This window comes from Panthera onca, chromosome D3, assembly GCF_046562875.1.
Source record: "Panthera onca isolate mPanOnc1 chromosome D3, mPanOnc1 haplotype 2, whole genome shotgun sequence".
NCBI lineage: Eukaryota > Metazoa > Chordata > Mammalia > Carnivora > Felidae > Panthera > Panthera onca.
Genome location: NC_138350.1, coordinates 88,656,282 through 88,683,001, shown reverse-complemented (window position 1 = coordinate 88,683,001; position 26,720 = coordinate 88,656,282). Strand labels below are relative to the sequence as shown.

General features: G+C 43.4%; 1 protein-coding gene across 4 annotated transcripts in view; it reads left to right on the top strand.

Annotated features, from left to right (window-relative positions):
- The window catches only part of FBXO15 (F-box protein 15), a 51,664-nt gene extending 26,569 nt beyond the window's left edge, over positions 1 to 25,095 (top strand). For 3 of the 4 annotated variants that reach the window (XM_060614092.3, XM_060614094.3, XM_060614091.3), the window contains 2 exons: positions 22,066 to 22,190; positions 24,714 to 25,095. In XM_060614092.3, the coding sequence (XP_060470075.1) occupies positions 22,066 to 22,190; positions 24,714 to 24,980 (392 nt within the window). In that variant the 3' untranslated portion in view covers positions 24,981 to 25,095. The remainder of the gene's footprint in view (positions 1 to 22,065; positions 22,191 to 24,713) is intronic. The other variant, XM_060614095.3, reaches the window with a different exon arrangement.
- The last annotated feature ends 1,625 nt before the right edge of the window (positions 25,096 to 26,720 follow it).

The window sequence follows — 26,720 nt, the reverse complement described above, 5'->3', positions numbered from 1 at the left end:
GGGAGCAGCCTTGAACCACTTCCCGTTCATGACAATAACTCGCTGGGGAGGCCGGACAATTAGTACAAGATGCAAGAGACTGAGTAAAATGAAGGAGGGTGGGGAGCTGAGCTTTCATCCGTTTTCACAGTAAGAAGACAAATTTCCTCCTGAAGGAGACCCCTCAACGGAGATGCATTTCCTCTGCGTGTGGTTCGGTGACTAGGAACCAGCAGAGGGCGCTGTTGCCATCGGCGTCAGCTTGCAGTTCAGCAAAGTGCAAGCTGGAATGTCCTCTACGGTTTTTGAGAAACTCTCTTGTGGTACCATGTGGTATATTTAGTAAATTCTGGCTGTGTCATTGCAGTTGGGGATGACAGCACTTTGCCCCTGTTTTTTAAGAACACTGTCTCTCCCTATCAAGGATAAAATGTTTGATCATTGCGTCCCTACCCTTGAGGTGTGTCTGTCCACTGTTTGTCGTCGGTGAGATAGGAGACCTGGCCTGATTTTAACGAGGCCATCTGTAGGGGGTGGCGGGAAGTAAAGGGGACGAGGCCAATTTGTTTATGTGATTCATTCATTGACAAAGAGTTGTTGAAGCAGGAGACGTGCCGGGGCACAGGGCGTAGGCATGTCGGACACGGTGCCTGCCCTTCCCCCAGTTCGGTACAGAGAAGTCTGCTGGGCCAGATGACAGGCACGTGCGGGGGACTAGGGAGTCCTGGAGGTTTCTGAGGAAGGGCAGACCACGGGGAGCTGGGGTTGGAGTACAGGGACCAGTGCAGCGTGGAGACGGGTTAGTGGAGATGGTCTAGACCAGTTAGCGGGAGTCGTGGGGCAGTGGGAAGGGCTGCCCTCAAATACGACACAGCTTTACAAACAGAGCCTGAATTTGGTCATTTGGTAGGGCGCTTGCCAGAATTCCATCTTTAAATAAGATTTCTGAGGATGTGCCCCTTTAGTCCACAGATTCACCGCAGTTTTATTGAAAAATCCCAGTGGGAATTTATTCAGCTTACAAGGTTGAGTCTAAAATCCATCTAAATACACATATGTGCATAGGGGACGGGTGACGAAATTTTTGTGTTAAAATCTTAATTGTGAGATAATCTGTTCTTCTCTACACATGCTGCATTGTACAGGCTGTGGAAAAACCGTAAAACCCCTGCAGCCACCCCACAGTTTAAGAAATCGACCATTACCAGCAACTTTGGAGCCACCTGCGTGTCCCTTCCTGCTGGTTCTGTGTGTTGTGTTAACCACCGTTCTGCATATTAACCCTTCCTTCCTTCCTTCCTTTCTTTCTTTCTTTCTTTCTTTCTTTCTGCAATTGAACTTCTTTGTATTGTGAACTGACACAGAGAAATGCATAAAACAGATTCTCATAAAGCAAACGCCTGTGTGATTGCCATCCAGGTCTTGATTAAGTTTTGAAAATGGATAGTTAAAGGGACCGGCCTTTCCTGATGTTAAACACGCTAACCAAGAATGTACGGCGTCACTGGAATGGATCTTCTTTTGTGGTTCCACAGTCTTTTGTCAGAGGATTCGCATACGTGTGGGACTTACAGCGAAGCAACTACCAGCTTTCCATGATATCCCTATGTATCTGAGTTTATCTTCATCCTTCAGAGGATGTGTTGTATCACTTTGCAGTATGAGTACAGAATGTGTTGTATGGAATCGTTTGCCTAAGAGGCTTTCTGGAATTGACTCTTTAGGGACTACGGACAATCAAAGGTTTCACGCCAGGTTAAATTCAGATGGCACAAGCCCAGCGAAGTATCAGACCGGGTAGTGGCCAGTTGAGACGTTCTTCATCTCTGTCAACTGTATTTTCTCTGAGCAAGATACCCCTGTGTCTGTTTTCTTAACTTTGTCTCATGGACTTTGCTACAGGGTCCTTTGGATTTTTTAAAAATTTTTATTTATTGTCATTATTTTTACAATACCTGGTGCTAACCACAGAGCAGAAGACCCTGGTTAGTTCTTGGCGCCTGAAGTGACACCCCTGACACACACAGGTGGGAAGACCAGGCCGGAGCTGGCTCAGTGGAGACGTGGCGGGGGGGGTGGGGGGAGTGGGGGGGGAGCACTGCCTCCGTGGCCCACCGGCAAGGCCCCTGTCTGTGCTGGGCGCGATGTCCTCATCCACCCGAGGCCGCAGCTGAAGCCTCTTGACTTTGAATCCCAACGTTTGTCCGCGTGGGGCGTGGGGGCTGAGTTCCCAGGCTGGTGATGTCCAAGTCCTGCTGTATCCTTCGCCCTTCTTTGCCCCTTCAGGTCAGAGCAGGCTCTACTCCCGTGTGCTCAGGGGGAGCCAGGGACGCCATTTTATAAGGCATTGCTCAAGCTTCTAGACGTTATTTTCTCTCAGACACTGTATGCAGAGGGAGGAGTTTCTGCCTCTCCGCACCACCTTGTAGTGAGTAAAAGGATCTGTGTCCTTTCTTGTCTCCCTAAAGGTTTGACCCCTTCCCCTTGGCACTTTGTCCTATTCCTCCCCCACGGAACTGAGACGTTTTCTCTTTGTATTTTTATGTGTGCAGCCACTTTGACAAGTCATGGCTGCGACAAGAGTGTTCTTGAAAGGATCCGTATCATCTCTGTTCAAAGAAAAGTTTATGATTCCTGAGCGTGCACACATTTGCTACCTGCTTCTTTGTGTGTTGTCAGTAAAATCCAGCTAATAGGCAGTTTAGGAGAAGAAACATTTTGTCACCTGAATTGGATATATGAGAGGCAGGGGTGGGAGGGATAAACAGTGAAGGAAATACTGGAGGAGGAGTTCGTGAATGAAAATGTGAGTCAAGCGTATAGAAGTGCCTCGCGTATTTTTCTTTCTGTGCTCTGTTCTGGATATGTGGGTGCACTGTTGGCACTGGGTCCCCAGGACCAACCCCGGGTTGAGCAGTTTGCTAGGAGGACTCACAGGACTCAGGATGTGTATTATTTATGACCTACATTTGGTGGAGTGGAAGGAAGGGTACAGAGCAAAATCATCAAAGGGCAAAGGCGGGGGTGGGGGGTGGGGAAGCGCCAAGGAAAGCCGGGGAGTCACCGGGATGGGCTTGTTTTCTCCTTCAATGAGTTGTGAAAACACAAGTTGTGAAATGTTGTCTACCCAAGGAGAAGCTCATTTAAAGACTAGTACCTGGGGTTGTGCTTGGGGGCTGGTGAGGCAGACACCCTCTGCCTGGAGCTACCCCGATTCCAGACCCCCAGAGGGAGGGATGTTCCGCACAAACCACGTTGCTGATAAAAACTGTTCGGACGCAGTGAGCCGCTTGTATGGGTTAGGAAAGACGAGGTGGGGATGCTTCCAGAATCGGAGTGCCCAGCAGCCGTGGGCCGGCCGGCCGGCTGGCCAGCAGGCCTTCTCAAGAGTAGACATCCCCGGGCTGCTGTGTTAACTCTGCCCTGCACCACTGTCAGTGAGCCCTGTGATGGGAGTGTGGGCGGCCCAGGGAAGGAGCCGGCAGCAAATAGTCCCACTGCTCTTTTGCAGTGTAACTGGAGCTTGAAAAAGGGCATGTCAGCAATGCAAAGCAGCAAGGAGTGTGTATTGTTTGATCTTTGTATCAAGCTAATTATTGCCAATTTGCAGAAGCTGAAGTAAAAGTGTTTTGCCCGGGACAGTGCGTTCTAACCTTTTTATTGGGATCGAGAGGGAAAGCAAGACCGAAGAAGCAAAGGGACAGGATTCTTCAAGTAGGCCGCTCCTGGCATCTGCCTTGTTGAATTGTTCCAAAAATGCATTTAAAAACTAGTGTCTTTTTATTATAGGATTTGAAAGTTCTGAATAGTAAAAGTTTATAAAGAAGCAAATAGACATCACCCAGGACAACTATTGTTTCTATTTTAGTCCATTTTCAAATATACAGCTATATTTATATCTGTGGACCACATTACGTGAGCAATGCCACAGTCTGCTCTTTCTCCTTACCGTCACATTGTGGGCATTTTCCCAGGGCACTAAACTGTTTTAGCAGGTTCATTCTTGAAAAGTTGTATGACCTCCCACTGTTTGGTTTTATCATGATTTATTGACCCAGTCTCCTAACGTTGGGCATTTAGGTCTCCGGTGTTCATGATTGTAGCACTATCGTGACGAGCGTTATTTTGAAGAATATTTGATGATTTGAGAACTGAAAGTGACATCCGACTGTTTTAAATTAACCTGTGCCTTTGAATGTTAGCTTGACTGTTTAAACAAGCTGTTGAATACAGCAGAGGGTGGTGGCTATTGTAGTGGCCGCTGGGTGGGCTGTGTGAAGGGAGCTACCTTGGTGCTGCGTGTGGCCATGGACGGTTATCACTGTCCTCTCTTGTAGGGGGCGGCCACGTCAGAACCTGCCTTCCAAGGCTCCTCAAGGCTCAGGGAGGTAATAACGGTCGCCTCCAGGATGCCTGGCCATATGCTGCTGTTGCTGCTGTTTGTATATTTCTCTTCTGATTGAATTTCCATGGGTCTGTTCAGTTTGATTGGTTCCATACTTTCTGTGACTTACAGGAGTTCCATTCATTGAAAATATTTTCTCCAATTTGTCTTTTGCCTTTTCATTGAGTGTATGTTGCTTTTGGATCTCTCAAAGGTTTTTGATTGTATGTAAACCCACGCTTCCTTTTGATTAACATGAAATGTATAAAGTCTATAGATTCCCAAGCCCTTCCCTCTAAGGACTCTCTCTCTGTTGAGAATCACCATACCCCTTCTTCTTGTATCCCCAGCAGGCAAGAAGATGTTTCAAGCTTTACTTGTGTATTTTCCTTTTAAGTTTTTTTATTTATCTGAGTAATCTCTACCTCCAACATGGGGCTCAAACTCAGGACCCCGAGGTGAAGAGTCGCATGCTCTTCAGATGGAGCCAGCCAGGGGCCCCTCTTGTGTAGTTTGTTATGAAAGTGTGTGTCCCTCCCCCCCAATACAAAATTTCTTACTGATGATTTTTTATCTAGGTTTTCTTCATTACTTTAATCCATTTATTCTATTAGGTGTATTTAATAATCACTTGGCCAGATTTTTAAAATATCTCATTTGGATTTTGATGAGATTTTCAATAAATGTGTGTGTTAATTTGGAAGGCATCGATCTCTTCTAGTTAGGGTTTCAGACTCTCTTTCTCCTTAAGTCTCTGTCACTGCCCTTGGGAGGAGTGTTCTCTGTGTGGACCCTGCACGTTTCTCCACTCACTGATGCTTCCTTTTTGTGTTGCCCTAGTAAATTCTTTTAGGTTATGTTTCCATGATCTGTTAGATTCAGGCTCTTTCCTACAGAGTTTCTTCAATATGGTCTTCGTTAAAATACTGATTAAATAATACATGTTCAGTCCTTACTCTGTAAGACACAGTAGAAAATGTTGAGGGGTTAAAAAGAAGGTATGGGTTTCAGAAACTTCTTTTTTTCTTCCAGAAGAGTGGGTTTCAGCTCTTCAGCAGCAGAACCTGATAAAGCCCAGATAACCTGTCTTTAAAAGAGCTCTACTTTTAAAGTTTTAATAGTTTGTTTCAGATATTTTTCATATGTAGCATGTTAATCTCATTTTTATTGTTGTGATTCTAAAAATAAATGAGTTGTTTTGTTCTCTGTGTTCCTTGATGCTAATTACTTTCTATGTTTCTAGGCCAGATTATTCTCTCTAAGCATTTATCATAACTGGAAGACATTAGAAATAGTACAGTCCTGTCTGGATGGCGATTACCTATGAAAATTAGAACATAATTCTTTACAGCATCTTCCTCATTGGTTGTTAGTACATTTTTCCTATTTTGTCCATCCGTTGATCCCTTATGAAAAATCAGCATTACAGATTACTGTTCACACAAGAGGAGAACCCAGATCTTTATATCTGTTATGTCAGAGCTCATCAAGAGTAGGTGCCACTCTACCTGGAAGCGAGACAGGCCACATGGTTTGTGGGACCCAGTGCAAAATGAAGCCACCGGGCTCTTCCTTGGAAATGTAAAGATGTCACAATGGTGACAGCAGAGCCCAGGGAGGGCCCTTCTCATCTTTTCTTGCTGTTCTGGACTGTGACTTCTGTTTGAGATTTGACCTCCGATTTTGATTTGTTCTTTCTCTCTGGCGATTTGAATTTTTAAATCATTTAAAGGGAAGGTAATGAGGTCTTTGTTTATATTTTCATCTTCAAGGATATTGTTTAGATAATACATTGTGTTTTTTCCCCTAGATGTTTATTAAGGCAATTGTGAAAAGTAGAATCTCTTACTTAAAACAAGCTATTTGAGGAAGGGAAGTCTAATAAGAAACGTAAGTAATGGGTTTTGTAGTTTTTCCGCTGGTATGAATTTAGTCGTTGGTAAAACTTAGATCTTCAGGATGTTGAGCTTAGAGTCACTTCTCAGATCACAAACATGTTACCATCCATGATTCCTGGGTTTTTTACAGACCTCTAGGGGTTTCTCCTGATTTCTTCTGGCTCTCTGTTCCCTTTCTGGTGTCATTTTTCGGGGCCTGGGTTTTACAGATGCAGTCAGACTACTTGGGGACCTTTTCCTTGTTGCCCTGTGGCCTCCCTGCCTCAATAGCTAGAGTATTTCTTCTCACCTTGACGTTGCTTTCCTGACTTGAAGGCTCCCCGGTTCCTTGGGGGAAAATCCCAAGTGCACGTCCGTTGGCGCTCTCAGACTCGACTTACCCCTTTTTGCTACTCAGACATCTTCTAATGAGCTCATAAGTCCCCTTTATATTTCATGTAAGACTCTTTAAGTATGATCACCGTCACCGTCCTGCTCTGTTCCTGGTTCTTGGCTCACTACCTGCTGTGCTAAGAAAAATCATCACCTTTGTGCTTCCTCCTGATCTTCCTCTCTCTTCTGCCGTCACATTGTCACTGTATTACGGTCTCTTTGTATTCTTGGGTTTTTTTTTTTCCTGTTTCAGAGAAAAAGATGTCCCACTTCTTTCCAAAAAGTACATCCCAATTTCTCTTCCTAAATATATCTGCTCTTACCTGCTCTGGGCCCTGTGTTTAGCCTTTTGTCTCTTAGCATTATCTCAAATCTGTTTTCCCATCATCTTCTTCTTTTTCACTCATTAATATATTCATATTTTCTGACTCAAAAATTATTTTAAAAGAACCAAAACACTTCTGTACAAATAAAGCAAATTTTGGTTTCAAGCTATGGAAAACCTAACCTAAAACTGGCTTAGCGGAAAGGATTCACGTTGTTGAAAAACCCAAGGGGATGTTTTATTTCAGACAATTTGATGCAAGGGCTTATTGCCTGTCAGGGGGATAGGATGTGTCTAGACAGCTTGTCTGTCCATCTTGGTCTGTCCATTCTCCATCTTCTTGCTTCCCTACATTCTGAATTCTGCTTCCTCCTTTCCAGGCAGCTCTGGCTAGCTCGAGAGCTCACGTCCAAGTCTGAGGTTCTCCTCCTGAGCACTCCTCCCTAAGAGTCTCATCGCATCTTCTTGACTCTGGTCGGGTTCTGAACTCGCCCCTGACTCAGCCAGGTGCCAGGTGAATGGGATGCTCCATATCTGGGTCTGGCTGCTACCGTCGGAGGTACTGGGACTGAGCTGGGAGCGCGTCTCAGAGGAATATTAGAACATGCTTAGTGAGAGAAGCAGAACAGTTTCCGGAGAGCCCAAAACAAATATCCATGTACCTTCCCCTTAAATAATGTGTGGAAGGACTACCCTAGAAAAAATAGTGTATTTTCAGATCAACTGGACTGATAGAAAATTGGTCCAATGGTATGGAAAGTAGAACCAGGTCTTGTGAAAACAGCAGTCTGAATCTTTATGCACGTCGATGGGAAAAGCTATTTTCAAACGTTATTGAATTAATGAGCAGGGAGCTTCTAAAGAGTCTGAGTGCACACTTTATCCTGTTTTTAATCAAGTTTCTTGTCACCAGTACCAGGGACAATACTCGCAGCAAATGTAGACTGTGAGGGTTCTTGCTGGCGTGAAAGAAATAGAGACTCTGTGGCTCAAAAGACTTAGGAGCTTTTACTAAACTCATCACACTCACCAACTCTGGACTCGGGAGGGAAATGGTCCTACAGATTTGAAAGTTTTCCTCCTCTGTCACCTTCCAGCACAGCTCTTCTTCCTGTCACTCGTGCGGCCACTACAGCCAGTGAAATGGAGGGGAAACTTCTGATCCTCAGCACGTTCGGAGACCTCTCCTTTCATAGTCCACTGATCTATGTCTGCATTCAGCTACGTGAAATTAGTTTAATTTCACGTGCATCAGGGGTTTGGAAAACAGAGGTATCTGGAAACAGCCGAGAAAAGAGAGAAGCGGGGTGTTTGCCATGAGATTTGTATTCCATACCTAACAAGGAAAAGGGGGAAATACTAAAGATTCTCTCACCCCAAGAGCATAGTGCCTATTCTATTTGATAGAGTCTAATAACATTTTTTTTTGTCGTTATTAATTATTCCTTTGTAGCGTTGGTGTCTGTGCAGCTTTCCATTGTTACTACTCGGTGGCGAATGTTTTTGAGATTGTAGGGTCTTCCTTCCTCTTTACCCGAGATTTATCTCCGTGCCCCGAGAGTTGCTCCCCAATGTCCAGATGTCTGGTCCATTTATTCATGTTACCATGTCGGCCTCTCAGATGGCGCTCTAGGGCCTGTCTTACTCGATTTCCGCTCGTCCAGTTATGTGTTTAGCGAGCCTGTGTTGCTGTTCTAACTGTAGGCAGTTTTAATCCAATTTAACCCCCTTACCTCTTCTTCCTGTTTGCCATAGGAAGACCATGCAGTCAGACCAATTGGTCAGTCAGTCTCTCTTCCCAACATTCTTTACTCTCCCTGCCTTTTCTGTGTTCTATTTATGGGCCAAAAAATGAATTCTAATCATAGCTGAAAAATGAGAAATGTTATTAGTAGTGCCATTAATCATGCCATAGGAGACATGACCTTTATTCCCAAAGACTGCAGGTTATTTTAGGAAACATCTAACATGCAGAAACAATCCACTATAATTAAATCTTCAGGTATATGTGCAGCAGGGTTAGAAAAGGAAGAGATTAGTGTAGGCTGAAAGGTGCTATAACCCATAGAGGTGAATGGTGAAGTTTTGAGGGACTAAATCCCTCAAAGGAAGAAGATCTGAGGACACAGATTTGGTTGGCATCCCCAGAGTTACCGGTTGGGCAGGCAAAACATAGCTAGTTGCAATAAGCAGAGGAAGGTTGATACAGCTGCTGATTGTTGACCTTTGTTGAGTGTGGTTTTTTGGTAACCTTTTATTTTGATGTAATTTCCAAGCTAGAAAAAATTACAAGAATACTACAGGAACTCCCACATATACTTTTCTGATTTTTCTCACCATAGATTAGTAGTTTTCCTTGTTCTAGGACTTTATATCAGTGTGATCATACAGGATCTACTCTTTTGTGTCCAGATTCCTTATTTCAGCAAAATGTCTTTGACTTTCATATACTATTGCAAATATAGATAGTCATTCTTATTTATTGATGAGTAGTATTCCATTGAGTGAACATGCCACACTTCATTACCTGTTTTCCTGTTGATGGACAGGTTTGGGTTGTTCCATGTTTGGGCTGTTTTGAATAAAGCTGTTACAGAATTCTTGTGAAAGTCTTTTTTTTTTTTTCTTTTTTGTGGATGTAAATTAGTTATTATTTCTCGTAGCAAAATACCTAGGACTAGAATTGTTGGGTCTTAGGGAGGGTTTATGTATTTTTTTAATATGATTTTTTATTTTTTAAAATTTACATCCAAGTTAGTTAGCATATAGTGCAACAATGATTTCAGGAGTAGATTCCTTAGTGCCCCTTCCCCATTTAGCCCATCTCCCCTCTCACAACCCCTCCAGTAACCCTCTGTTTGTTCTCCATATTTATGAGTCTCTTCTGCTTTGTCCTCCTCCCTGTTTTTATATTATTTTTGTTTCCCTTCCCTTATGTTCATCTGTTTTGTCTCTTAAAGTCCTCATATGAGTGAAGTCATATGATTTTTGTCTTTCTCTGACTAATTTCACTTAGCATAATACCCTCCAGTTCCATCCATGTAGTTGCAAATGGCAAGATTTCATTCTTTTTTGATTGCTGAGTAATACTCCATTGTATATATATACCACATCTTCTTTATCCATTCATCCATTGGTGGACATTTGGGCTCTTTCTATACTTTGGCTATTGTTGATAGTGCTGCTATAAACATGGGGGTACATGTGTCCCTTCGAAACAACACACCTGTATCTCTTGGATAAATGGCTAGTAGTGCAATTGCTGGGTATCAGGGTAGTTCTATTTTTAGTTTTTTGAGGAACCTCCATACTGTTTTCCAGAGTGGCTGCACCAGCTTGCATTCCCACCAGCAATGCAAAAGAGATTCTCTCTGCATCCTTGCCAACATCTCTCGTTGCCTGAGTTGTTAATGTGAGCCATTCTGACAGGTGTCAGGTGGTATCTCATTTGGTTTTGATTTGTATTTCCCTGATGATAATGATGATGATGATGATGATGACGTTGAGCATTTTTTCATGTGTCAGTTGGCCATCTGGATGTCTTCTTTGGAGAAGTGTCTATTCATGTCTTTTGCCCATTTCTTCACTGGATTATTTGTTTTTTGGGTGTTGAGTTTGATAAGTTCTTTATAGATTTTGGATACTAACTCTTTATCTGATATGTCATTCGCAAATATCTTCTCCCATTCTGTTGGTAGCCTTTTAGTTTTGCTGATTGTTTCCTTCACTGTGAAGAAGCTTTTTATTTCGATGAGGTCCCAGTAGTTCATTTCTGCTTTTGTTTTCCTTGCCTCCAGAGATGTGTTGAGTAAAGTTGCTGCGGCCAAGATCAAAGAGGTTTTTGCCTGCTTTCTCCTCGAGGATTTTGATGGCTTCCTGTCTTACATTTAGGTCTTTCATCCATTTTGAGTTTATTTTTGTGTATGGTGTAGGGAAGGTGGTCCAGGTTCATTCTTCTGCATGTCGCTGACCAGTTTTCCCAGCACCACTTACTGAAGAGAATGTCTTTATTCCATTGGATATTCTTTCCTGCTTTGTCAAAGATTAGTTGGCCATACATTTGTGGGTCCGTTTCTGGGTTCTCTATTCTGTTCCCTTGATCTGAGTGTCTGTTTTTGTGCCAGTACCATACTGTCTTGATGGTTACAGCTTTGTAGTATAGCTTGAAGTCCAGGATTGTGATGCCTGCTGCTATGGTGTTCTTTTTCAAGATTGCTTTGGCTATTTTGGGTCTTTTCTGGTTGCATACAAATTTTAGGATTATTTGTTCTAGGTCTGTGAAGAATGCTGGTGTTATTTTGATAGGGATTGCATTGAATATATAGATTGCTTTGGGTAGTATTGACATTTTAACAATATTTGTTCTTCCTATCCAGGAGCATGGAATCTTTTTCCATTTTTTTTTTTTTTTGTGTCTTCTTCAGTTTCTTTCATAAGCTTTCTATAATTTTCAGCATATAGATTTTTCACCTCTTTGGTTAGATTTATTCCTAGGTATTTTATGGTTTTTTGTGCAACTGTAAATGGGATTGATTCCTTGATTTCTCTTTCTGTCGCTACATTGTTGGTGTGTAGGAATGCAACCGATTTCTGTGCATTGATTTTATATCTTGCAACTTTGCTGAATTCATGAATCAATTCCAGTAGTTTTTTGGTGGAATCTTTTGGGTTTTCTATATAGAGTATCATGTCATCTGCGAAGAGTGAAAGTTTGACCTCCTCCTGGCCGATTTGGATGCCTTTTATTTCTTTGTGTTGTCTGATTGCAGAGGCTAAGACTTCCAATACTATGTTGAATAACAGTGAGGAGAGTGGACATCCCTGTATTGTTCCTGACCTTAGGGGGAAAGCTCTCAGTTTTTCCCCATTGAGGATGATATTAGTGTTGGGTCATTCATATATGGCTTTTATGATCTTGAGGTATGCTCCTTCTATCCCTACTTTCTTGAGGGTTTTTATCAAGAAAGGATGCTTTATTTTGTGAAATGCTTTCTCTGCATCTATTGAGAGGATCATATGGTTCTTGTCCTTTCTTTATTGATGTGATGAATCACATTGATTGGTTTGTGGGTATTGAACCAGCCCTGCATCCCAGGTATAAATCCCACCTGGTTGTGGTGAATAATTTTTTTAATGTATTGTTGGAGCCATTTGGCTAATATCTTGTTGAGGATTTTTGCATCAGTGTTCATCAGGGAAATTGGTCTATAGTTCTCCTTTTTAGTGGGGTCTCTGTCTGGTTTTGGAACCAAGGTAATGCTGGCTTCATAGAAAGAGTTTGGAAGTTTTCCTTCCATTTCTACTTTTTGGAACACCTTCAAGAGAATAGGTGTTAACTCTTCCTTAAATGTTTGGTAGAATTCCCCTGGAAAGCCATCTGGCCCTGGACTCTGGTTTTTTGGGAGACTTTTGATTACTAATTCGATTTCCTTACTGGTTTTGTGTCTGTTCAAATTTTCTATTTCTTCCTGTTTCAGTTTTGGTAGTGTATATGTTTCTAGGAATTTGTCCATTTCTTCCAGATTGCCCATTTTATTTGCATATAATTGCTCATAATATTCTTTTATTGTTTTTATTTCTGTTGTGTTGGTTGTCACCTCTCCTCTTACATTCTTGATTTTATTTATTTGGGTCCTTTCCTTTTGATCAGACTGGCTAGTGGTTTATCAATTTTGTTAATTCTTTCAAAGAACCAGCTTCTGGTTTCATTGATCTGTTCTGGTTTTTTTTTTTTTTTTTTTGGTTTCAATAGCATTAATTTCTACTCTAATCTTTATTATTTCCTGTCTTCTGCTGGCTTTGGGTTGTATTTGCTGTTCTTTTTCCAGCTCCTTAAGCCGTAAGGTTAGGTTTTGTATCTGAGATCTTTCTTCCTTCTTTAGGAAGGCCTGGATTGCTATATACACTCCTCTTATGACCACCTTTGCTGCATCCCAGAGGTCTTGGGTTGTGGTGTCATTTTCATTGACTTCCATATACTTTTTAATTTCCTCTTTAACATCTTGGTTAGCCCATCCATTCTTTAGTAGGATGTTCTTCAGTCTCCAAGTATTTGTTACCTTTCCAAATTTTTTCTTGTGGTTGATTTCGAGTTTCATAGCATGGTCAGAAAATATGCATGGTATGATCTCAATCTTTGTGTACTTACTTAGGGCTGATTTTGTTTCCCAATATATGGTCTATTCTGGAGAATGTTCCATGTGCACTGGAGAAGAATGTATATTCTGCTGCTTTAGGATGAAATATTCTGAATATATCTGTTAAGTCCATCTGGTCCAGTGTGTCATTCAAAGCCATTGTTTCCTTGTTGATATTTTGAGTAAATGATCTGTCCATTGCTGTGAGTGGGGTGTTGAAGTCTCCTACTATTATGGTATTACTATCGATGAGTTTCTTTGTTTGTGATTAATTGATTTATATATTTGGGTGCTCTCACATTTGGCGTATAAATGTTTACAATTGTTAGGTCTTCTTGGTGGATAGACCCTTTAATTATGATATAGCATCCCTCTTCATCTCTTGAGACAGTCTTTATTTTAAAGTCTAGATTGTCTGGTATAAGTATGGCTATTTTGGCTCTTTTGTTGACCATTAGCATGATAGATGGTTCTCCATCCCCTTACTTTCAATCTGAAGGTGTCTTTAGGTCTAAAGTGGGTCTCGTAAACACCGTGTAGATGGATCTTGTTTTCTTATCCATTCTGTTACCCTATGTCTTTTGATTGGAGCATTGAGTCCATTGATGTTTAGAGTGAGTCCTGAAAGATAGGAATTCATTGCCGTTATGATGCTTGTAGAGTTGGAGTTTCTGGTGGTGTTCTCTGGTCCTTTCTAATCTTTGTTGCTTTATTTATTTATTATTAATTAATTAATTTATGTTTTCATCTTTTCTCCCCTCAGAGAGTCCCCCTTAAAATTTCTTGCGGGGCTGGTTTAGTGGTCACAAACTCCTTTAATTTTTGTTTGCCTGGGAAACTTTTTCTCTCTCCTTCTATTTTGAATGACAGCCTTGCTGGATAAAGAATTCTTGGCTGCATATTTTTCTGATTCAGCACACTGAATATATCCTGCCACTCCTTTCTGGTCTGCCACATTTCTTTGGATAGGTCTGCTGCTAACCTGATCTGTCTTCCCTTGTAGGTTAAGGACTTTTTTTCCCTTGATGCTTTCATGATTCTCTCCTTGCCTGAGTATTTTGTGAATTTGACTATGATATGCCTTGTTGATGGTTGGTTTTTGTAGAATCTAATGGGGGTCCTGTGTGCTTCCTGGATTTTGATGTCTGTGTCTTTCCCCAGGTTAGGAAAGTTTTCCACTATGATTTGCTCACCTAACCCTTCTATCCCTATTTCTCTCTCTTCCTCTTCTGGGACCCCTATGATTCTGATGTTATTCCCTTTTAATGAGTCACTGATTTCTCTAATTCTTAAATTGTGCTCTTTGCCTTAATCTCCCTCTTTTTTTCTGCTTCATCATTCTCTATAAGTTTGTCCTCTACATCGCTGATTCTCTGTTCTGCCTCCTCCATCCTTGCCACTGCGGCATCCATCCATGATTGCAGCTCATTTATAGCATTTTTAATTTCATTCTGGCTATTTTTTGCTTCTTTTATCTCTGCAGAAAGGGATTCTAATCTATTTTTGACTCCAGCTAGTATTCTTATTATCGTGACTCTAAATTCTGGTTCAGACATCTTGCTTATATCCTGTTGGTTAAATCCCTGGCTGTCGTTTCTTCGTGCTCTTTCTTTTGGGTTGAATTCCTTCGTTTTGTCATTTTGAAGGGAGAAAAGGAATTAATGAGGTAGAAAAATTAAAATAAAAAAAATTAAAATTAAAAAAATATTAGAATTAAAAAATTAAACACACACACACACACGCACACACACAAATTGAATAAATTATGCTAGATCCTAGGTGTGTTTTGGTCTGGGTGTTGAAAGTGGTTTGACAGATTAGAGAAAAAGGGGGGGAGAAGAAAAAAAAGGGAAGTTGAGAATTTGAAAAAATGAATACACTGAAGTAGACTAAAATGAGATGATGGAGGTAAAATAGAATTTGAAAAAATATACGCAGAAATATAGTAGAAAAAATTTAAAGAAAAATATTTTTATTAAAAATTAAAAATAAAAATGAATCTTTTCTATGTTCAAGAAATAGAAAAGAAATGAAAAAGAGAAAAAAGAACAAAAAAGGAAAGAAGGAAATCATTTGAAAATTTGAAGAAGTGAATACACTATAGTAGACTAAAATAAAATGATGAAAGTAAAATAGAATTTGGGAAAATTCACACGAAAGCAAAAAATATAGTAAAAAAGTTAATGAAAAATATTTTTAATAGAAATTGAAGGTAAAAATGAAGTTTTTCTCTTTCTGCATTCAAGAAAAAGAAAAATGAAAAAGAGAAAAAAAGAAAAAGAAAAAAGGAGATCGTTTGAAAATTTGAAAAGGTGAATACATGGAAGTAGACTAAAATAAAATGGCGGAAGTAAAATAGAATTTGAGAAAATTTACACAAAAGTAAAAAATATAGTAATAATTAAAGAAAATATCTTTAATAAAAATTGAAAATAAAAATGAATTTTTTTTTTCTGTATTCAAGAAAAAGAAGTGTAAAAGAGAAAAAAAAGGAAAGTAAGAAAATTGAATAGATGAACCTACTAACAGATTGAAGTAGGACTGAAATTGCTTCCTTTTCCCCTAGAGGTCAGTCCATGTAGCTCTTTATAGTCCGTAGATTAAGGCGGCGGTGAGGTTTGTGTTCTTGAAGAGCGAAGTTGGCCCAGTTGGGCGGGGCTCGGTGTAACGGCTCCGCTCTCCCCTAGATGGCGCTGCCAGCCTCCTGGGGTGGATTCTTGCCGCGCTCCTAGGTGCCCGGGCGTGCGCATGCGTGGGAGCGGTGAAAAATGGCGCCGGCCAGGCACCCAGTCCGTCCTCTGGATCAGCCGTCGTGCACCGGTCCTCCGTCTTCAGCTCTCATCCACTCCCCGCTTTTCCACTCTCCGTGACCAGGCCCCAGGCAGTACCTCTCTCCTGAGGTTTGTCTCAGGTGCGGCTGTTTTCCCCGGCCCCTTGCTTCCCAAGGACCGTGGCTTTGACCCGTTCCGCCCCTCTGCGGGAGGGTCTCTCCGAGCAGTGGCCGAATGAGCAATGGCCGAATGTCGGCTGCACCCAGGAACGCCCGCTGGACCCTGCTGCTGCCGGTGCCCCGAGACTGCGGTCAGGTGCCAGCCCGCCCCAGAAAAAAGTTCATGAGACGGTGTAGCAGCAGCGTTTCAGGGATTGTGGAAAATCACAACACACGCCTGGCACCAGGCTTCACCCTCCACGACCTTGTTCCAGCGCCAGAGAACGTGGCCATCTTCTGGGGTCTGCCGGGTCCAGGTGGCTTCGACAGTCTCTACCAAATGTCCTTCCAGCAGTGGAACCGCTTTTCCCCGTGTGGCCCGAAAACCTCCCGGACCCCACTCTGTTCCTGGGGATTCGCCCTTCCCACCAGAGCACCGCCAGGTAGGGAGCTGCGGAGTTGCAGCCTTTGCGCTCCCCTTGTTTGCAGTCTTAACGGAATTGAAACCCTCTCCTTTCTTCTTTCTCCCTTTTTAGTTTAGTCCCTGCAGCTGTTTCCAATTTTCCACTTTCTCTCCAGCTGCTTTTGGGGAGGGGTGCTTTGCCCGTATTCTCCCCTCCCCCTCCCATCTCTCTCCTCTCTCCGCTTGCAAAAGCACCTCCCTTCCTGCGCCTTCTCGCTCCCCAAGTTCACTTCTCTGCACCGCGTACCTGCTGAATTCTGTGGTTCAGGTTGTGCAGATTGTTGTGTTAGTCCTCCAGTCGGTTTTCTAGGTGTGTAGGATGTTTAGTGTTGGTCTGGCTCTATTTCATGGACGCGAGACACACAGAAAATTTCCTTGTTGTTCTGCCATCTTGGCTCCTCCTCTCCAGGGAGAGTTTATGTATTAAAAATTGCCAGACATTTTTCTATGTATAAGAAAATTTTATGTATGAGAAATTACCAAATATTTTTTACAGTGTTTGTACCATTTTATACCCCCTCCCCCCCCAGCAGCATACAGTATGGTTATATGGTTGTTCCATATCCCACCAACATTTGATGTTATTAGTCTTTTAAATTTTAGTCATTCCAGCCTGTGGGAGTAGGATCAGGACTTCGTGGCTTTGATTTGCGTCTCCCTGATGGCCAGTAGTGGTGAGCACCTTTTCGTGTGCCTCTTGGCCATTTTCATATCTTTTTGAAGTGTGTGTGAATCCTTTTGCCTTTTTAAAAACAGTTAACTCTTTATTTGTGAATTACATGACTTTTTTGTGTTTTCTGAATGCCAGTCCCTTGGCGGATAAATATTCTGCAAGTATCTTTTCACAGTCTGTGGCTGGCTTACTCATTGTCTTCAAGGTATCTTAAAAATTTTGTTCATTAAGGTATAATTGACATATTACATGACTTTCTGGTGTACAGTATAATGATTGGATATTCACACAGTCTGAAATGATCACTATCATAAGTCTAGTTACCATCTGTCACCATATAGAAAATTGTAGGATTTACTCTTCTGGCAACTTTCAAGTATGCTCTACCAATATTTGACTATAGTCCCCGTGCTGTACTCACTTATTTTATAACCATTAAGTTTGTGTCTCTTCACCTGCTTCACTCATTTCATCCACTCCTCCCCTCTGGCAGCAATCATTCTGTTCTCTGTATTTATTTCTTTTGTTTTTCGGATTACACATGTAAGTGAAATCCACATATTTGTCTTTCTGTGTCTGGCTTGTGTCACTTAGCATAATGTTCTTTGGGTCCGTCCATGTCATTGCAAATAAAGGATTTCCTTCTTTTTTATGGCCGAATATTCCATTTCGTGTGTGTGTGTGTGTGTGTGTGTGTGTGTATTACATATTTTTATCCATTCGTCTGTTGATGGACACTTAGGTTGTTTTCATGCCTAGGCTGTTATAAATCATGCCTTAGTGAATAATGCAATGCTAAGATTTGTTTTTTGAGCTAGTGATTATATTTCCTTTGGACAAATATCCAGAAGTGGAATTTCTAGATTACATAGTAATTTTTTAAAAACAATTTTGAGGAACATCTATACTGTTTTCCATGGTGGAGAGGATGAATTAATGTAGGTAATTACCACCAACAGTGCACGAGGGTTCTCCTTTCTCCACATCCTCACCAGTACTTGTTATTTCCTGTTTTTTGTTTTTTGTTTTTTTTTTTTTTTAATAATTGCCATTCTGACAGGTGTGAGGAGATACCTCATAGTGGTTTTGATTTGATTCTCTGGTGATGAGTGATGTCGAGCATCTTTCCATGTGTCTGTTGGACATCTGGATGTCTTCTTTGGGAAAATGTCTACCCAGATTCTCTGCCCATTTTTAAATTGGATTTTCTTTTGACATTGAGTTTTATGAGTTCTTTATGTATTTTGCATGTTAACCCCTTGTTGCCCATATTATTTGCAGATATTTTCTTCCATTCGGTAGGTTGTCTTTTCACTTTGTTGATGGTTTCCTATGCTGTGCGGAAGCTTTTTAGTTCGATGGAGTCCCATTTGTTTATTTTTGCTTTTGTTGCCTTTGCTTTTGGAGTCAGATCCCAAAATGTATCACCAAGACCTATGTCAAGGAGCTTATTATTATTTTTTTCTAGGAGTTTTATGGTTTCTGGTATGGTTTCTTACATTCAAGTCTGAATGCATTTTGAGTTAATTTTGTATATGGTGTAAGATAAGGGATCCAGTTTTATTTTTATTTTTTTTGCATGTGGCTATCCAGTTTTCCCAACTCCATTCATTGAAGAGACCATCCTTTCCCCATTGTATGTTCTTGACTCTTAATGATATGCTTTAATGACCAGAAGTTTCACATTTGGATGAAATCTAATTTATCAGGTTTTTAAAATTTTTTTTGTTTTGTTTTGTTTTTTTTTTTTTTTTGGTCTTAAAAACTTTTTCTACCCCAGGTTATAGAGGTATGCTTTCTTTCTTCAAGTTGTATTATGGTTTTAACTTTTATATTTAGGTCTGTTATCCAACCCTAATTAATTTTTGTGTAAAGTATAAGGTAAGGGATGAGGTTCATTCTGTTTTTCCATATTGATAAGAAGGTATTTGCACCATTTGTGAAAAGATTTTCTCATTAAATTATCTCGATGTCTTTGTCAGAGGTCAACTTCCAGTAAGAGTATTGGTCTGTTTTTGGACCCATCTGTTCTGTTCTTGTGTGTCTTCATTGCTGTACATCTATAGTAAGTCTAGAAGTCAACTTTTTTTTTCTTCTTAAGATCGTGTGGCTATTTTAGGTCCTTAGTATTTCCATGTGAATTTTAGAAGCAGCTTGTTAATTTTTATTATTTATTTTTCTATGTTTAATATTTATAAATTATTAACTAAAATGTCTCCTGGGTTTATGATTAGGATTGCATTGAATCTGTAGATCATTTGGGTAAATGGATGTCTCAATAATTATTGAGTCTTGCAATCCACGTACATGGTACACATCTTTTGTCTCCTCTGCTGTAGGCTTGACTCTTTAGATAGAGTATTATTGTTGATATAGTGCATCTAAGGTGCTTAGCACATTTAGCCTGGGATATGTAATAATCTACCCTTTGATGTTAATATATATTATTAGTTACATTAGTGTTCACAAAGCCTTATAAAGTCCCTTCTCTGTGTGTTCTTATTTTACTCAGCTTAGAGCTTGACCATGGTTACACAGCTAGTAAATGGCTGGGCAGGGTTTGGAATGAGGCCTTTATGACTCTAAAAGCCATGCCTGTAACTGAATGTCACTGGAAGCCAAGGGCAGTGAGCCTCGAATTTAATTTGTCTGCATTTTGGGGATGGTCTTATGTTTTGGTAGGTTAAAGTTGGAATTTCCAACAACAGAATTTATTCTGAATGATTTAAGCAACACAGGAACTCGCTAAGGGTACATTATCTCACAGAGAAGGAACTCTGGCCACTTATGGCCTTGTTATAGGAAGGTTGGGGAGGGGAGGAGATAGGTGAGCACTGGACTCCCAGCTGGAGGGATTACCACAAATTTGGAGGAGGAGCCATAAGTGATTCCCCAGCATATGTCGTCTGCTAATTTATAGGTTTTTCTCTACTGGCAGTAACACGAAAGCAAGATTTCATGAGAATTTAAATCTATATTGTAAATTCTCAGCTAGTGTTTAAGCAAATAGGTGACTATGTTTCCCCCTTTTGTATATGTGTTAATCTGTTATAAGAAAGACTCTAGACACATAACAGCGTTTGAATCATGTTTCTGCATTTATGACTGGCATGACCTTGCGCGAGGTACTGTTAACCTGTGTGTAGTTCTCTCACCTGTGAATTCAGAACATACAATGCCTCATTCATAGTAGTATCTTAAGATGTCTTGAGCTACCGTGCATAAAGCGCTTAACATAACGCTTGATGTACACTAAGTACTCAAAAATATTACCTATTTTATAGATACACGTTTTCACATACGTTCTGTGTGCGGATTGTTTAACTGTGGGGAGGGCCTCACCTTTTTCTCCTATAGATACAGGCACTTACAGAGTGTGTAGAAAGAGCCCTGACCTTTCAAGATACGGCAAATGTTAAAGTTGTTCTAAAGTGGGAGAATATTTGGTAATAAAATACCAGCAGCCCTTGCTTCCACAGAGATTTCATGTTTATTAGCTTAGACAATTGCCACTGAGCTGTTACGGGCTGCTGTTCTTCGGGGTCCATTTTCTGCAGTGTCCTGAGGACAAGCCACATGGAAAATGAACTCGCGGTTTTCTGTATGGCATCGTCTGGCTGCAGGACACATGCCAGCCGGTCGGAGGTCTCTCTCGATTTTGCACATGGCTGTGCAGTAATAGAGCAGAGCAGAGCCGCATCTGGTCCATTCCGAATGTCATTACTGCGTCTCCTCTGAGGCCCCGCTTCTCGCAGCTCTCCCCCCGCTTGCATGGAGCCCTGCCGAGGTGACAGCAGAGCGTTGCCTGGGAAGGGTCGGTGTCCTGTGGCATGCACTCCTGCACCTGGGGAGAAGGTGGGGGGGGGGGGGACACCGCACGGTTCTTGCTAGTCGCTCAGTGGAGGAGGGGACTGGGGGGGCTGTGGGCTGCCTCTGTCCTTGCTGCAGAAGGGCTCCCGGCGCCCTGCTGCAGGACTGGGAGCTCTGCTCCGAGGGGATGTGTCGCCCAGGGGGCCGCTGGCGAAGCAGCGCTCAAGCTCCGCTCGGTGACCACATGGTCCAGGATGTCTAGGGCAGCGCTTGGGCTCCGCAGACAGCTTCCGTGGGCTTCCTTCTGTCCCCCGCAGTCACCCACCTTGGGCCAAAGAGCGTCCGCTCCCCTCTGTTCTTCCGTCTGCTCTGCCCCAGGACTCACCTCTTACCCCGTGCAGGTGTCTCTCAGAAAGCTTGTGGCCTGCGAAGGAGCGGCACGTTCGGCAGTCACTTTCCGGGTGCGGGCAGTGACGTGCCAAGCTGCTTGTCACGGGACACCCGGTGGTACCGGGAGTCCCGAGCACAGAGCACAGGGCCTGGGAGAGTGGGACATGGCAGCGGGGTCGTGCGGGGCTCTTGACCGTGACCAGGCTGCTCTTAGCGCCTCGCTGGTCACAGGGGGCCGGGTGTCTGCCCTCCGGCTGCTGTGTGTGCAACGATGCTCACCCACCAGGAAGCGTGTGCGCGCGGCTCTGAATCTCGTCTGTGGGCCCCGGCTCTCAAAACTCCTCAGTCCGGCCCATTGCCCTCCTTGACCCCCCCCGTTCAGTGTCCTTTCTGGACCACTTTGGCTTCTATCCTAAGCTGCACAGTTCTCCTTTACCGTTTTTAGCACCGTGGGTGTAATCAAATCAGAAGGACCCCTGCCTCCTTAGCAATCTCCCTCTTGGTGACAGGTGGACATCCAGGTGCACCCCAGGTGTCTCCCTGACTCACCTTTCAGATCATGTCTGATCATCACTGGCCTCAGGCCACATGCCCGAACCTGGGCCTCAGCCCCATGAGGCCTTCTTTATGAAGCAGCCTGCCTGAAGAGTCCTGACTTGTCCTGCATGGGCATGTCGTAATTGTAAAACTCTTAAATCTTTGCAGGGTACATTGAAGATGGATATGTGAAGATTGTTGTTATAAGTTTTAAAAATAACACAGAACACCTACCTCTTATTGGAAAAGTTGGCCTCTCTTGGAGAACTGATATTTTTGATGGCTGTATAAAGGTAATTTGTTGTTTAATTTTCTTAATGTAACCTGGTTTCTGTATGATAAAAGAAGTCTGTTGATGTATATCTATGATCCTGCTTTTAAAGTCCTAGTTTGACTGTTCTAATGTCTGAAGATATGTGCACTTTCTCTTGGGCACCGACAGTCGATGCATTCAACAGGTGCCTGTTGAGTGCCTTCTGTTTTTCGTTGAGTGTGGGGAGGGGGGCAAGCTTGCAGCACATTCTTGCACCCTTGCCCCCCTGCAGCCCCTCTGTCTGTCTGTCTTATGGAAAAAGAGTGGTGCTCCCGGTCGGACCAGGCAAGTAGCATTTATTCAACATCTTAAATGCTCATACACCACGTTAAAAGTCAGGATACAGATACTTCCGTGAATACCCTTCCTTGAACAGTGACATTAATTGGTGTCTCATCAGAAGTTAGCCACATGGACGGGAGAGTTTATTTAGTGGTTGGGGGTTGGCAGGGATGGAGGGAGTTGGCAGGAGGAGGAGGAGGTGGAGGAGCGTGAGAGCCCTTGTAACTTAGTTTTGTTCTCTTCTGTGATCTTGTGCCCATGGCCGCCCCTGCTTCTCCCTGTTCGCCATCTTTATCTTGTGGGATGAATAGCATTCTCATATTCCAGGTGAGCCAGTGGGATCTGTCTCCAGTAACATGGCTTTTTTCTGCCGTACAAGTTAGAACAATTACTGATGATGACTGAGACCAAGCATTCAAAGCAGTTAATCAGGTGTGCCTGGTGGCTCAGTGGGTTAAGCTTCTGACTTCGGCTCAGGTCATGGTCTCACGGTGGTGAGTTTGAGCCCCGCGTTGGGCTCTGTGCTGACAGCTCCGAGCCTGGAACCTGCTTCGGATACTGTGTCTCCCTCTCTCTCCGCCCCTCCCCGTTCACACTCTGTCTCTTTCTTTGTCTCTCTCTCTCTCTATGTATATTTATTTATTTTGAGAGAGAAAGAGAGCATGAGCATGGGAGAGGCAGAGAGAGAGAGAGGGAGAAAGAGAATCCCCACAGGCTCCGGCTGACAGCCCCATGTGGGGCTTGATCCCATGAACCCTGGGATCGTGACCTGAGCTGAAATCAAGAGTCAGACGCTCAACCCACTGAGCCACCCAGGCGCCCCTCTTTTTCTTTATTAGAGTCAGATTATGATCTCAAATACATTTTAGAGACGCCTGCAGTGGCTGATGTCAGTCCTGAGTCCCCACACGACAGCTGCTCGGTACCTGGCCGCCATACTGGTTTACAGGCCGTTCTGACAGCCAGGGTGGGAGCCCTGCTTCAGTCTTCGGTCTGATTCAGTGACGCTCGGAACGAAACCTGTCCCGCTCTGCCTTCTCTCTGTTCCTCTCAGACGTGCCGGCTAATGGGGTGTCCTTTGCTAAGGCTTTTCTTCTGTCTGTTCCTTTACTTTAGCCTTTCATTGCCTTGGCGTTTTTAATGTTTATCTGAACCTCACTTCTAAATCCATTTTAATTCAAGCCAGAGATTTGAGTATAACCGTGGTTGATGGGTGCGTCACAGGCTCATGTGTGGTGATGGCTGTGTCCCCCTCCCTGCCCCCCACAAGATGCGTTGGCTGGCCAGTTTGCTGACCGTGCTGCAGCGGCCTGGGTGATTGAGGGGGTCGGGCACCTTGGGAGAACCCGACACCCCACGTCTGACCTCAGTCTCTGACGCTGCAGAGTTCTTCGGCAAAGGGGGTACAGGTGGGGAGAACGGACTTGCCCTGCAGGGAAGGTGGGTTCTGCCTACTGCTTGGATGTGTACATTCTAGAAGTTCATGTTGAGAGAGACAGATTTGGGAAAGGGTAATTGGAAACAGTTCTCTTGAGGAGAAAGGCAGAAGGTAGGTAGAGGAGGATTTGAGGGAGGTTATAAAACACTTCCCCCCTCCTCTCCCCCTCCCCAGGAGAGAAGTGATTTGTTATGGAGAAGGAACCAAATGGGAAAGGAGCCGCTTCCTGGGACTGGATGGGGAGTCAAGTGCAGAGGAGAGGAGGAGGGGGCCTCTGTGTCTGTGAAGCGGGGTCTGGGTCTCATCCGCTGAGTCTGGGAAGGGGAGGACCGGCGGAGGCTGTCTGTCCATCTCGAACTTCCCCCGTGTGACCCGGCTGCCTGCAGGGAGTGAACTGGTGCCAGATGAGGGAAGGAGTAGCAGGGGGGGCGTGTAAGGACCACCAACATCCCCGTGCTGCGTCACCGCTCCCACCCCCATTTATCGCTCTGTTGTGCATCGGACACGCGTGGTGGAGGTGATGAGGGCGAGCTGGCCCGCCGCCCTCGTGACCCCGTCCCCTGGTGCCCCTCACCCCACCCGCTGCTCATCCTTCACGCTCTCGGTGTGCACTCTGCCTCCGCCTGCCGTTCTGTTCTCTTTTCTCATCTCCCTCCCTTCCCACTCCGTCCTTCACGACATGGCTTCGTTTGTCCCTGCAGGCACATATCGATCAGACCCGGAAAGCAGGTCTAATTGGCCGTTTTTCCCTTACACTTATGAATGTTTGTGTTTATTTTGTAGAGTTGTTCTATAATGGACATAACTCTTTTGGATGAATATGGGAAACCGTTTTGGTGTTTCAGTTCTCCGGTTTGCATGAGGGCTTTGGGGCCCTCTGACGGTCCCAGCTTCTTGGGACAGACTTCCTGTGTTGACTATGTGGACTCGGAAGGCAAAGTGCACGTGGAGCTGGTGTGGATCAAAGAGACAGAAGAGTACTTCATCGTCAGCCTGGTCCTGTACCTGAGGGTAGCGAAAATAAACCACTGGTTTGGGACGGCATACTGAGTGCTGGCAGCGGTGGCGGATCAGTGTCGCTGTTCGTTTATCTTGGACTAATCGTTCTGTTCTTGGTGTTGGGAGTTAAAATAAAGTAGTAGTCTGTTTGTGCCTTTTTCTTTCACATTAGAAGTTGTGATTCCTGGGTCATTTTCAAGCTAATGTGTAGAGGACCAAGTTAAAATTGAAAAACGTCCCAATGAAAATTCATACAAAATAAGAAACAAGATATCTGCTTCTCTTCTGCCATACAACTTAAAAAGCAAGGAATTCTTCTGACGCATATGATTGTGTGATCACTGTATGTGTAGATCTGTGTGATCACTGTGCATGTATATGTGTGTGTGATCACTCTGTGTGTGTGTGTATGTGCATGTGTGATCACTGTGCATATGTGTGATTACTGTGTATGCACGTGTGTGATCACTGCACGTGTGTATGTGTATGTTTGATCACTGTGCATGTGTATATGTGTAAGTGTGTGATCACTGTGCGTGTGTGTATGTGTGTGCGTGTGTGATCACTGCGTGTGTGTATACATGTGTGATTGCCCTGTGTATATATGTGTGTGATCACTCTGTGTGTGTGTATGTGCATGTGTGATCACCGTGCATATGTGTGATTACTGTGTATGCACGTGTGTGATCACTGCATGTGTGTATGTGTATGTTTGATCACTCTGTGCATGTGTATATGTGTGTGTGATCACAGTGCGTGTGTGTATGTGTGTGCCTGTGTGATCACTGCGTGTGTGTATACATGTGTGATCGCCCTGTGTATATATGTGTGTGTGATCACTCTGTGTGCATGTGTATATGTGCATGTGTGATCACTGTGTGTGCGTGTTTGTGTTGTATAGATAGGTTTTTATTTCCCTTATTGGGTAGAACCTCAAATAAGAAAATGTATATAAATATGAACCTCATTAAACTTAGAAAGTGCTGTGTTCCTGGCATTCAGCAACCACGTTAATATTTGATGAAACAAAGTAAAATACCTACTGCATAGGGGAAGATGTATCTGAAATCATCAGGACAAACTGTTGTTGCTTAAGAGCAAAGTGTGATACAAACGCGGTAACGCCCCCCCCCCCCCCCCCCCCATGTTAGTGGAGGCGCTAAGTTAGTAGTGAGCACATCCTATGCAGAGATGTCTTCAGAGAACTGACAGGTACTTGGGCTTTAAATAGAGGTAACATGTATTTAAGCATATGTAGCTTTTTTAGGGATTTGGCTCTAAATTAGTTTAAGATTGTATAGATTATTTTTGATCATGTTTTTATCACCCACTTAAGGTTCCTCCCAGCAGTGACTTTTGGAATGCTTTGTTAGTCTTGCTGGGGGGAGCTCCCCCTCCTGTCTGTTTTCTGTTTTTCTCCTCCTGAGCAATCTGATCCGCTCTTTTGAAGTACGTGCGTGTGTGCGTGTGCAATAAAAGATCCGGGGCAGATATCAGGTTCTTGGGCAAAGAAATGCGACAGTACAAAAGACTCCCGTCCTGACTCCGTCCCTGCCGTCCCGACCTCAGGGGCCCTGGGAAGGGAGAAACCTGAAATCTGTGTCAGAGCTGAGAGCGAGGGATGGTGTCATTTCGTGGCACCACCAGCAGGGTGTGGAGCACTTGCCTCGCCTGGGTGAGCGTTGGGGGGTTGGTGGAGGGGCAGTGGCTTGGACAGTGCGGAGGACCAGATGTCACGAGAGGCAGGTGGCAGAAGTCACGTGTCACCCGCAGGATGGAACTGGAAAACGA